A 14,369-nucleotide genomic window follows, 5' to 3' on the forward strand; every position below is an offset into this window, starting at 1 on the left:
ATGTAAATACAGTAATGTAGTGACATTCATAATTAAGGAGTTACGGCAATTTGAAAAAACAGAAAAAACTTTTTATTTGAGGATATGACTGACAAAAATGGAAATCATAGTTAGAATACGAACAGTTGTTTCATTTTGTATCAGTCACTTGCATGTAGAGTGGATTTAAAGCAAATGTTCAAAATTTCCTCCCTGCATCTGAAGGCAAAGATTCGCACTGGTGTGAACTGCATGTGTAGCATTTCGTAACTTGACATGTGCGTTCTTTATTGTCGCCATGGCATCGAGAATGCGTTGAATCAACTCTTCTCATGTTTGCACCCTAATCTGATACACGATGTCAGGCCAGTTGATAGGGTCCCCCATGACCAATCCATCGATGTGGGAATTGGTGATTCATCTGAGCTGTTACCACATGGTAGAAATGTGCAGGCGTCCCGTCATGTTGGACGTACATTTGATGTCTTGTTTCCAGAGGAACATCCTCAAGAAGCTGCGGTAACTCTTCTTGTAAAAAGTTAATGTAGCCTACATTTTACCACTTAAATTTCCCGGGAAAATGAACGCCCCCAGCAACTGGTCACACACAACACCACACCAGACATTGACACTGAATCTGTGTTGACATGCATGTTATGCTTGTTGTTGATTCCATCTCTTGTAAAGTGTGCCTCATCACTGAACATTATGAAGCGATAGCGTTGCAGATTTTCATTAAACCAGTTACAAACTGCAAATGGTTGGCATGATCATGTGGTTCTAAATGCTGCACTTTTTGCACATAAAAAGGATACAGTCTGTTCTCATGAAGAATTCTCCATACCTTGGAATGTAAAGCAACATGCTTGTTGTTATGGGAACGAACCACTCGTTTCGCTTATCTACTGCTTGTTTAATCATTACAGTCCTCCCCCCCACACATCGTTAGTCCTGTGCAAACATGTCTAACCCTATATATAGTGAGGGTCACATAAGAACAGTTCCTAAACAGCAAATATTGCCGTCTTGTCAGTGTTGCCAACTGTTACCAGATATCACACGATCCTATGTACTGAATTTTTTTACTTACCATGCTTTATGTTGGAAGGATATTCTAAATAATTCAATAATTTGTAACATATTTTCGTAGGCAAACTATACGGAAAAGGGATCAACATGTCAAGTATTTTGCCTGGCAATACGAAATTCAATGTTTTGGCTAAACAATTGACTCACGAGACCTAACCTAAAAATGTATTTTGTTTGACCACATTAAATTATTAGTACTAACTCCAAAAACTTACCTGACTATAGTCTTGAATTATAACCACAATGCAACACATAAAATAACTATTATGTATTAATATTAATACTGATATTAATTAATTATTAGTATGTTCAAATTTCACTAGCTTCCAGTAACCGGCTCAGGAATCTAGTACAATTTTAATTTCATGGAACTCCAGTACCGACAAATATTGTCGATATTTGTCTCAGCTGCCAACATACCAGTTACAAAATCACTACCATTTGTAGTATTTGTCAGTATCGAAATTCGAAACGAAGTTGGCAAAAGAAAATCCAACCTACAAACTAGAAAATCACCACAATCCACTAGCATATGTAGTAATGGGGGAAAAATGGTTAGGTTTCACCCTTAGGGTATGAAGTAAGCTGATCCGGACTATACACCATGGCGTTTTTCGAAAATCTGTTGTAACTCCTTAATTATGTGAATGTCACCCCATTACTATATTTACATTTTTTGTTCCAAATAACACCAGGAATCACCTCCTTAAACCGGATGAAAACCTCGTGATACACCCTGTATAATATACACTAATGTTTGTGAAAATTGCAACACCAAGAAGGATACATTTGACTGAAATGAAATTGATACCACAGATTAGGTACATTCAAGGTGCGAATTAACGAGGGTGGGATGAGGGGATTCGCCCCCCCCCCCATTGGAAAGTTATCCCCCTCTCATAAATTCATATTAACTTCTATCCCCCCTCTCACAAAATATAATTGTTTTAAAACGAGTATACTTTATAAAGTATAAAGTAAGCAAAGAAAATTCATACGCAGAAAGAATAGACGTAAAAATAGAAGAAGAGTCTGGATCGAACTATTGATTTTGGAAAGACAGAATCGAGGACTATTTCACACTTTATTTGATGAGTTACATCAGGAATATAAAAAGTTTTTTTTTTTTTTCCCCCGTATTTTTGCATGTGTAAGAAATCATTTCAAGAGCTTCTAGCGGGAATTACCAATGAAAAAAAAAAAAAAGACACTGTGGCACAATAGGTTGTATACAGTCGTGGTGATGTAAGGAATTGGTGGTCCAACAGTCGTTAGCAGCGCCATGAACATGCCACTAAATTAGTGACATCGCTTTGGCGCCATGTGAAACCTACAATTTAATTCTTGGTATTGGGAGGAGAAGCATCACTTTTAGTGGCTGCCAGCAGCAGCGAAGCCAGCCACTCAGAGCATCTGCAACGCCACTATTCTGTGGCTGTGGCTGCATGTGAAGGCTCGCATTTACAGTAGCGTGCAAATTAATCCGAACAACGTAATTACTTATACAAAAACACTCAAACGGGATAAAAAAAGGATCTAAGACATACCTCAGTAATCTATGTGGCCTCCCTTGTTCCTAATAACAGCTCTGAGACGATTTGGCATGGATTCCACTAATTTCTCACAAATATTCTTCATTTCTTCATCGCGAAACCATACACCAATGAGGGCAGAAATCATCTTCTCCTTTGTAGAACCATCCATTTTTTGCATTCTTCTTTTGCAAATTGACCACAAGTTCTCAATGGGGTTGATGTCTGGTGAGTTACCTGGCCAGGGGAATATTCTTGTTGAATTCTGTAGTTTTTCGAGATGTATGGCATGGTGCCAGGTCTTGTTGGAACACACCTCTGCCATCCGGAAATGATTTTTGCAGCTGGGGTACGATTCTGGTTTCCAATAAGTGAATATATTTGTCAGAATTTATCATTCCCTTGATAGGTATTAATGCTCCAGGCCCTTCATGTGTAAAACAACCCCAAAACATTACTTTAGGGGGGTATTTGGGTGCTTGTTGGAGATGAGCTGCTGTTACTTTTTCGGATCCTTTCCGTACGTAAGAAACACGGTGGCCGTGGACCTCGAAATGAGACTCATTGGAAAAAAGTACATTCTTCCAGTCATTCACTGTCCAGTGTTGATGTAATTTTGCCCACATTAAGCGTTATTTGCACATAACAGGGGTTAGCAGTTGCTTCTTAATAGGCTTACGACCCCTTCATCCAGCTTCCAAAAGCCTACGCCGCACTGTTGTGACGTGAATATTCGCCCCAGTGGTAGCCATTAACTCGCGGGTTAAGTCGACAGCAGTTAGTCTAGGATTTAATTTACTTTTCCTGACAATTAAACGATCATCTGCAGGTGAAGTCTTCCTTTTCCGGCCACAGTTTCCTTTTTTCTGGGGTGTGATGGATCCAGTCTCCCTGTATCGTTTTATGATCGAATTAACAGTAGCCAAACCGATGTGACATTCTGCAGCAATTTGCCTCTGTATCATAGAAGAATGCTCTGCTAATGTTATATTTTTTCGTGGAGTTGTATCCATTTGTGAAGACGACAGAATGTACACAGGATTGCAGTATTAAGTCTTCAACACAACTGGAATGCTTATAAGTACAAAACGACAGGCAAAATGTCACATATTATAAAAAAAAATAATGACAGACCTTCAACAATGGAATTACACGTACTACAGATGTCAATTAAAGCGGTATGAGCAGCTGTGAGGCCAACAATGACAGAAAATGTAAAAATGTCGTGTTCGGATTAATTTGCACGCTACTGTATATCCATTATTCACAAGCAGTAGCAATTCTAAAAGTGGCCTCGTCTGAAGTGGCGCTACAAAATATACACAAATTAGATAAATTGCTTCAACGACTATTTTTATTGATAACTATATGAAACAATAATTAATTAAACCTAATTATAAAAAAATCAGGTCCCCCCTGGTTTGAACCAAGGACCTCTCGATCTCTTGATCTACAGTCCAATGCTCTACCACTGAACTATAGCACTGCTTGATTGTAATATGAGCACAGTAGAAAAGTGGTGAGAATGATTCTCTCTATTTATCAGCACGAATGAATGACTGTCTATGCTAAAAATGCTTTTATTTTGTTCATACTTCTTGTTTTATTCGACCTATGGCCTTCTTTGCAAACCTTTCTACTCGTAGAATAAAACGTCATTTTTAACATTTGTATCATAAAAAAATATTATGACACTATCTGCCACAATATGGGGGGGAAGGGGGAGAGGGAACACATGGGTAATGATGATGTAGTTCATAAGAGAGCGGACGAAAAGTAAAGACAGATGGAATTTCTGGTATTTGAACTGACAATATTTGTGTGCCTAATTGGTACGCATATTTTTAGTTTTTTTTGAAGATCATGCATTCTTCCAAGGAAGACAGAAGGAGTAATGAGGTAAGGAAATTGATTTAATTCAACACTTCTATACATTATTCTGCCACTATATTCTACCTTCATTGCTTGGAAAATAATATTGCTAAACTCCAGTCTAATGTCTCTCACTTAAAGGGGATCACAACACAAAAATCAAATTACTTTTGTTTTTAAATCCAGGACGATAGAAGACTATGAATATAATTGTTCTTATTTGTCTATGTCGTGTTGAGAAGTTCCGCAAGGATTTAGCTGAAGGTGTTATGTCGTGTTGTGTCTTGATCATAAAACCAAAGTTTGTGGGAAATAATTAACATTGTCTACACTTTTCAGACATAATCTATTAGAAAATATTACTTAAAACCCAGAAACAAACTAAACATATTTTGATGTGTTAAGTAGGCATTTTTAGGCTGTATAAAATGCCACTAATATATTTTATATCAATATATGAATATAATTTAAACATTTTTCCCCTGGTTCTTCATAAAAAATTAAGGCATTTATCCTAAAATCCTAAGTCTATTATTTAAAACTTTAGTAATATATACAATGTAGATTAGTTGAAGTGAACTAGTTTTAATTTGAACTTACTCATTAATGAAGGCCAGAGTGAAAATGTTGAAGGTAGCAATATTGCTGTATGATATTGGATTAAGTGTGAAATGAAATGCTATATGACCAAGAAAGATCAAGATTTTTCACAACCCTTGAAGTCAGTTTTTATTCTATGGGATTTCTTTCATAAACAGAACCACAGATATTGGTCAGCTGAAAATCCATGAGAAATTAATGAAAAACCATTAGGGACTGCATAGTGAAAAGCAGGGATGTATTTCTAAACATAAAGTGCCCTGGTTTTGTGAATTCGGCAGTAATTTACTGATAGTAATTATCGTGGTCATCATCATCATCATCATCATCATCCCCCCACCCCCACCACCACCACCACCACCATTTCTGCAGAAATACTTACAGGATGGGACGTCTGGCCGCGAAACCAGGTGGCCCGGGTTCGATTCCCGGTCGGGGCAAGTTACCTGGTTGAGGTTTTTTCCGGGGTTTTCCCTCAACCCAATATGAGCAAATGCTGGGTAACTTTCGGTGTTGGACCCCGGACTCATTTCACCGGCATTATCACCTTCATCTCATTCAGATGCTAAATAACCTAAGATGTTGATAAAGCGTCGTAAAATAACCTAATAAAATAAAAAAAAAAACTTACAGGATGGCAGACGAAAATACACGGGTTCGAATCTACATATAGAGGTTGTTAGGTCCTCAGAGTAGACCTCATTACGAAATTGTTTAAAAATGAATAAAATACAGTAGAACCCCTCTTAACCGGCACCAAAGGGACCAGGCTAGTTCTGGATACAAGATTTTGCTGGATAATTAAATAAATACCGGTATATACAAAAAGAGTTCGTATTTCCTGGTGCCAGATGTTGAAACTGCAGCCATATGAAGCTTATTTCTCTATCACTTGCGCGTAACTGAATAAATATAAAAACTGTGGATTTTCCTTATTAAAATACATCACACAACACAAATAATAGACTAATTCTAAGTTCGAATATTCACTGAAAATTAAAGTTCGTGTGGACTTTCTAATGTGGCAACACTGACAGCCCGAATATAACTAAATAATGCACTGTTGCTCGAAGAATCTACGTAAAGATTCTTATTTTTTGGTCCTACAGAATATATCTGTTATGGTAACAATTAATATTAGAGGAGAAAAATTCGCTCTGGCACCGAGGATCGAACCCAGGTCCTTAGTTCTACGTACTAAGCAGATGTATTCTGTAGGATCAAAAAAATAAGAATCTTTAAGTAGATTCTTCGAGCAACAGTGCATATAACTGTACAGATTACTGTGTATATTACTGTGGAATCTCGGCCACCAAGTCACTCAACTGAGTGCACTCCTCGTATAATGGCAGTTGACTAATATAAAATGTCAACATACATGCCCAACTTGGAGTCAGGCCAAAAAAGGGAGAAACGCTGGAGGAGAGGGGTTTGATCTGGTGCTGTGGATTGAACTTCGGCATAGCTCAATGGTGAGAGCACTTGGTACATACAACCAAGGACCCATGTTTGATCCTCGGCGCCGGAGAAAATTTTTCTCCTCTAATATTAATTATAACTAAATAAACATAAAAACTGTGTGAATTTTCCTTATTAAAACACATCACACAACACCAAAATACACTAATTTTAGGCTAAAAAATTCACTGAAAACGAAAGTTTGTGCGAATTTCCTAATGTGGCAAAACTGACGGCCCAGACTGGCAATGTGGCAGATTGAAACTTTTTTTTTGGCCCAACTAAAAGTGCCGTTGTTTTGGTATTGCAGATTATTTGGGTGCCAGTTACGAAGGATTTTACTGTATCTTTTTATGAATGCAAAATTTGACGACAGTAATGCAATTTGAGTACCAATTAAGTCTTAGTAATATATAATTTAAAGATGGTCCTGTAGTCTCTAATAATCAATCAACCAATCTTCTTAATGCATCCAGCTGTTTGCTGACAACATAAAGTCCACTATAGTCTATTCAGTTGTTTTTCACGAGAAATGAGGGGTATTTTGATCGGTGTTAGTCTCTAATAATGTTAACAATAAATATTAGCTATTATATTGGTTGTAACTTATATGAAAATTATAAAAGTACCCTGGTGCTATCCGGCCTCGAAAAATAGTATCCTGATGCTGCCAAGCTTGAAATACACCACTAGTAAAAAGATTGTGTGGTATGGATTAGAATTCCTTAGTCTGAAACAGTAAGAATGAATGCAGAATGATATTCACAAATGAAGGGTACACAGGAATAACGATCAAGGTCCATTTTAGAAAGTTTCGAGAAAAACGAATTTTAAAGTTTAAGCACTTAATACTTTATGTGTGTATTTAATAGAAATTGACGTAGTGGAATGTCAAGAATCATGATTTCTTATTACTAGCTAGACCACATGGTAGTACTTCCTTTCCACTATAAGATAGCATTATTAACTCAATTTCAATTTTTGATGGACCTTGATCGTTTTTCCCATGTACCCTTCATATGAGAATTTCCTCATTCTCACTTTAGAAGAGTTGTAGCATCAACCAAGAAACTTTAACATATGGGATAATATGCATGTGCAGTTTATTGCATCTTGTAAAATTTGCACAGATTATTCTCTGGGAGCATCATTTTCTGATTTGGTGGCATTGCATGGCCTTTGCATTTACTCTAACAACTCCAAATTTTTTTTATGAGGATATTTGGAAGAAAGAGCCTTCCATTTTGAATATTGTGTACACTACTTTTAACATTTGAATATAAGTAATTGATTAACTAGCGGACTTACTCGTGTTAATTATATAAGTTTGTGCGGCTTACAGCTGTTTCGGTGCTTCATCACACCATCCTCAGAGCCTACTAGATTTCGGCGTCATCTCGAACTTCTCTGCCTGTTATGTGGGTGTTTTTGATTGTTGAAAGATGTTGAAAAGTGGAGTCAAATAGTGTGTGTGTAAGCTGTAAGCCGCACAAACTTACATAATTAACACGAGTAAGTCCGCTAGTTAATCAATTACTTAAAGAGCCTTCTGTCATAGACTGATGGCCGGTTTCACCAAGCTTCTTTAAATCAGCACAAACGACTTGTCAACAAATGGATCATTTAATTTTAACGGGATCTATAAAAGTTGACTGTTTCACCAAGCCTCGTATCTTTAAAATTAACAGGCGTTTACTAACGAGGGGATTTTGTACTTGTATCTTGCATGTTTTGTTTTTCATACGACCATGGCTTCGAAATCGCGAATTTCATTGGTTACATATGATCATGGCTGACTTTGTTTGGCATGAGGGAACAGTCATAGGCAAACGGGTAAGAGGCAGTAATTTTAAGAACATCTTCCTAAATACAGTATGTTGTCAGACCGCAATTAAAAAAAAAAAGACAGCTGCTTCTAAATGTAAATAATAGGAATGTAGAGCAGTTAAATTGTAACTTCTAAAGGAAATCTAAGAAAATTTAGTGGACTATAAGGTCGACAGCTTCAAAATTGATGCCACACTTAATTATATACAAAGCATTCTAAGCACTTATATTAGGCCTAAATTTAGGACGGGAAATTGCCTCTACCATAAATTGCATACTACTTTTCCACTGTATTTCATACAAATTTATTAGTACCCTGTAACAATTTTGCCGTGCTTGTGTGGCAGGATTCAGGAGAGGTGTCATTAAATTGGATTTTAAGGGGTATCCATTGTCTCCTAAAAGAAAATCTCTTTGCACCCTTTTCATTTAAAAGGCATCCTCCTTTGGAATGTTGTGCTATCCGTCTAGACCGTAACATTATCTTAAACCGAGAAGAATCTGTTGGAGAGGCATTAAGTGGGTGATTCCTATCTGTCGTATTCTAACCTATTACAATTTCAGTAAACTAGCGCTGAGGTAGTTCTGCTGGTTTCAGAAGTGAAAATCGTTGAATTTATAAGGGATTTTTTTGTGGTAATGCATTTGATCGTATATGCAAGGCATAACAAAAACCTAAACTAATCAAACGTAAACTGTCACAGATTCGTATGTGCAAGGTGTATAAACAGAGTACGAAGGAAACTACCTCAGCGCTAGTTTAGCCACAATTTTTCTATATGGAGCGTTACATAGGCCTATGAAATTGTTTGAATATTGAAGGAAAAATATGTTCTTCTATTGCAGATTCTTTTGGCTATATTACTGCCAGGATATACCATACGATTGGAACATGTACACAATCTATGTTGTCTATGACAACATAAAATTTAGCTATAAGCTTATTAGGCCTATAGAAATAATGACTATTGTAATGTTGATAGAACGTCTGATAATTTATTCACATATCTAGACAATATAGCTTTTGATACCCCGTTCATATCATCAATTACCATTTCAAAACTTCCTGCAACGTTATCTTAAAGCGAGAAGAATGTGTTGAAGAGGCGTTAAGTGGGTGATTTCTATCTGTCGTATTCTAACCTATACAGTATACCGGTATTCAATTTCTTCTAGAATCATTCTTACTACTTATTTCCTTAATGTGTAGCTTTCGTGGAATTCTTTATCACTTAATCTTCAAAATGATTATTCCGAGTGTTATTACAACATATAAGTTCGTCGTTATGTTGAAGTTCTAAATAAAGAACTTCATCATCGAATAATTACGTCCGCCATGTTGTTGACTTCTTAATGCATCATTACTGTTTTAACGCGACGAATAGGTCCTAATAAATTAACGATGAATTTAAAGATGCGTTAGCAATAATGATACTTGGTGAAATACAAAAACTGACTAACGTGTCATTAAATTATTTAACGAGACGTTATAATGATAACGAAGGTTGGTGAAACCGGCCATGAATAATACTTAAGGGTTAAAGGATAAGATTCGATGTGAAGCATTGTTCCAGAGTTATAGGTTTGTGTCATGAGTTTCTGTGAGCAGCTGCAGCAGTGCATTGCTGGGGGAGTTCACCTAAAGGATGTAATTTTTAAAAAGTTACTTCATTTGTATAAATAAAACAAATCCTAAAATTTAAATAATAACTGGTTTTAAAATATATTTTTGGTTCACTTTAAAATACCAATGTTATTTTAAAAGTAGTTTGAATTCCCACCTTGTAGTTCTTTAAATGTTTCAATACCCTGTAATAATTACACATACAAATATACAGTGCTGTGTTCATTTATTACAGATTCATGAGGAAGAAATAGGGAAGCAGGATGTTCACGAAGCAAGTGATGATGATATGGACATAGATGTTGATAACATAAGTCAGCCAAACATTACGAAACAGTGCATAGCTATCAAGAGTGAAGCATCGTCTAAGAATCATCTTGACCACATAGTAACAACAGTGGCTTCAGTAACAAACAGTACTGTTAGCAAAAGACAGAGAGATGAGTTCAGTATTTTTGGAGATTTTGTGGCAAGTGAATTAAGACAAATTAGTCATGATGAATATGCGCTTGTTACGACAAAAAACAAAATTTGTCAAGCAATTTTCAACGCACAATTAAGCATAATAGGGAGAGAGAGATGTCACAGCTCATATCCTCTTCATCCCACAATTCAGAATTCCACTTCTATGCAAACGCATACTCCCCCTCCTTCCACACCTCTGCAAATATGCAGCACTCAGGCTAATAGTACAGATTCTAAGTGAGGCTTGTAATACATAGTGGAAAGGAAGTGTTTTATGTAATTTTTATACTTATATACAAATGGTATTTAGAGAACCTAGAGGTTCATTGCCGCCCTCACATAAGCCCACTATTAGTCCCTATTCTAAGCAAGATTAATCCAGTTCCTATCATCATATTCCACCTCCCTCACATCCATTTTAATATTATCCTCTCATCTACGCCTCGGCCTCCCCAAAGGTCTTTTTCCCCTCCAGCCTCCCAACTAACACTCTATATGCATTTCTGGATTCGCCCATACGTGCTACATGCCCTGCCCATTTCAAACATCTGGATTTAATGTTCCTAATTATGTCGGGTGAAAAATACAATGCGTACAGTTCCGCATTGTGTAACTTTTTCCATTCTCCTTAACTTCATCCCTATTAGCCCCAAATATTTTCCTAAGCACCTTATTCTCAAACACTCTTAACCTCTGTTCCTCTCTCAAAGTGAGAGTCCAAGTTTCACAACACAGAACAACTGGTACTAGAATTGTTTTATAAATTCTAACTTTCAGGTTTTTTGAGAGCAAAAAGCTTCTCAACCGAATAATAACAGGCATGTCCCATATTTATTCTGTGTTTAATTTCCTCCTGAGTGTCATTTATAGTTGTTACTGAGCTCCAAGATATTTGAATTTTTCCACCTCTTCAAAGGATAAATTTCCAATTTTTATATTTCCATTGCGTACTTTGTTCTGGTCACGAGACATAATCATATACTTTGTCTTTTCGGGATTTACTTCCAAACCTATCTCTTTATTTGCTTCAAGTAAAATTATCGTGTTTTCCGTAATAGTTTGTGGATTTTCTCCTAACATATTTACGTTGTGCACATAGACAAGCAACTGATGTAACCAGTTCAATTTCAAACTCTCTCTGTTATCCTGGACTTTCCTAATGGCATATATGTAACTTTTATAAAAGGTATTGATTTTCTTAAGTTGTTTTTGTAAAAATATTTGGAAAATAAATTTGTATACTTAAGTCATATGCTGTGTCTTGACCTTTATTTTTCCCTAAAGAATGCTAATCTGAACATTACACACTTTTGAAGTAACATTGTTCTTTGGAAATGTGTAGATACATAAGAGTTTAGAAGATTTATTGGTAGTGTGAGTTTTCTTCTTTCAAAAATGTTTCATTATGGCTATAGCTAGCTTGCTGGTCTTCCAACATAATATGTTATGTAAAATATGTGATATTACTAAATTACGTAAAAATATGTTAAATGAAACACAACTATAACCATATCAGTACCATAGATCGCCGAAATTTGTCATTTTCAGTAGTATACAAGGTAAATTTGTTAAATTTGGAGTGCCTCAGAGTTTGTATTGGGGCCAATTCTTTTTAATATTTATATAAATGATGTAGCAGGTAACACTGATAATATTAGCAGTCATAGTTATTTATTTGCTGATCTCTTTGGATTAAAGGTTTCTTGTAACACTTTAATGAATTTAAAACAACAGTAGTATAATTATATTGGGTGTTCATTTCAAAGTGTCATGACGTCACTGTTGATGAGTCAGCGATTTGAAGCGAGTTTCAGCTTTTGTGTCAGAGAAGTTGCCTATTAATCAAGGCGTTCAATCTGAACTTGAAAACGTGTACGTTATAACTTGAATGTCGAAGCAACAGATGGCAGTCTGTACGGTCTGTGTGCTACCATGACCTCTTTCGAACTGTGTTTTGTGCGGGCAAGTCGTACACAGAGTATTTGTTATCATCGGTTGCGTACAGCAACATTCCACAACACAAATCAAATGCTCCGTGTCCATGTTGACCGTCGAAATTAATGTCAACAAATACGTAAGTAATTGTCTTAACCCTCTCCACATATCCCGACAGTAAGAAAAAACTCACCTCAGTACATGTTTCGAAACAGTTCACATTCCTGCCACTACAGGCGTTACCGTACGTATCGGTAAGTACTCTTCTGAATGAACGCTGTACTTGCTAGGCAATTTCTCTGGCACATAAGTAATACATCTCTGCGGAAGTGTAGGAAGATTGACTTCTCCAGGCTCATCAACTAGCCACATGACGGCATACAGCAAGCCATGACACACTTTGAACTGAACACCTAGTAGTACTACAGTATTACAGGACTGGTGTTCCCTTAATAAGGATAAAACTTGTGAAATTTTGTTTACTGTTACTAGAGAAAAGATTGATGTTAATACTTCTTTAAAGATTCTTTGTATTTGTATTGACTTTAGATTAAGCTGGCACAATATATAGCTAAAAAATGATTAGGCCTAAAGAATTATTTATGTTATGTAGACTGAATGGTGTTGTGCAGCAAAATATTTTGCTTCAAGTATAATATGCACATTTACACTGTTTAATTTGTAATGGTATCCCGTTATGAGGCAATAGTTCATATTGTGATGAAATATTTAAATTAAAAAAAAAAAAAAAGCTCTTAGACTAATCTGTCAGGGATGTTATCTAGTTTACTGCAAGCCATTGTTTTTAAAATTAGGGATAATGACTGTCCCAAGTCTTTATATATTTTATTTACTTTTCATTCTAAGGAAGGGCAAACATACATTTTTAATACTCATCATAGTCATTATACCAGGAAAAATGAAGATATAAGAAATAAATTTTATCATTTTAGTTTATCTGAAAAGAATTGGTATTTTATGTCAGTTAAATTTTATAATAGTTTACCTCTTAATATGAGATGTTTGCCTGATAATGTGCTTAAAGCAAAATTAAGTCTATTTTAACAAAGAAATATTTTTATAATGTTAATATATTTTTAATATATATGCATTGTATCCTTCACGTGACATAATTAGGAACATTAAATCCAGATGTTTGAGATGGGCAGGGCATGTAGCACGTATGGGCGAATCCAGAAATGCATATAGAGTGTTAGTTGGGAGGCCGGAGGGAAAAAGACCTTTAGGGAGGCCGAGATGTAGATGGGAAGATAATATTAAAATGGATTTGAGGGAGGTGGGATATGATAGACAATGGATTAATCTTGCTCAGGATAGGGACCGATGGCGGGCTTATGTGAGGTCGGGCTCCTTAAAAGCCAGTAAGTAAGTATGACTATGACTGTATACGTTGTGTTTTATGGTAATAAAGCAGTATCAATATGAAACGAGTGTAATATGTAATTACATAAGAATCCAGGCCCTAATGGTTACATCTACTTCAGTGTATGGGTGCATTTAATGGAATAGTTTTAATTTCATGACAAAGTTAAGTATATGTTAAAGTTTGCGTAGTGATTGAGACTGTACAGTCACAGAATTTGAACCTGCACTGAAGGATCATCTGAAAGTACCAAGAGTTCGTTCAACTTTCTACCTAGCAGTGATACATTGCTATGTGTTGGATGGAGTCTGGCAGCATTGAAACACTGTTAAAAAACGTTTTGTGTACGAGTATTTCTTCTTTATTACTTGCGAATAATATAGGTATTTCAGTGAGTCTTATTTTGTCATCTGATTGTAATAATTGCAGGACGACCTGATTGTACCAGAAACAGATAATGAATTTTGGTGGGGTGGTGTGAAGAAAGAAGAATGGAGTGAGACTGAGCCATCATATCCGGAACCCGAGGTCAATGTGGAGGTGAGTCAGTTACAGAATCTTGTTAGTTGATAGAATACTCTGACTCTGTTGTGGTAACATGTAA

At 36.1% G+C, this 14,369-nt stretch overlaps 1 protein-coding gene across 4 annotated transcripts in view; it reads left to right on the top strand.

Moving 5' to 3' along the window:
• The window catches only part of LOC138704504 (uncharacterized), a 54,050-nt gene that overhangs the window by 22,148 nt on the left and 17,533 nt on the right, over positions 1-14,369 (top strand). For 3 of the 4 annotated variants that reach the window (XM_069832436.1, XM_069832434.1, XM_069832437.1), the window contains one exon: positions 14,195-14,305. In XM_069832436.1, the coding sequence (XP_069688537.1) occupies positions 14,195-14,305 (111 nt within the window). Of the gene's footprint in view, positions 1-10,216; positions 11,718-14,194; positions 14,306-14,369 lie in introns of those variants that run through there. The other variant, XM_069832435.1, reaches the window with a different exon arrangement.

Source organism: Periplaneta americana, chromosome 8 (assembly GCF_040183065.1).
Source record: "Periplaneta americana isolate PAMFEO1 chromosome 8, P.americana_PAMFEO1_priV1, whole genome shotgun sequence".
NCBI classification, from domain to species: Eukaryota; Metazoa; Arthropoda; class Insecta; order Blattodea; family Blattidae; genus Periplaneta; species Periplaneta americana.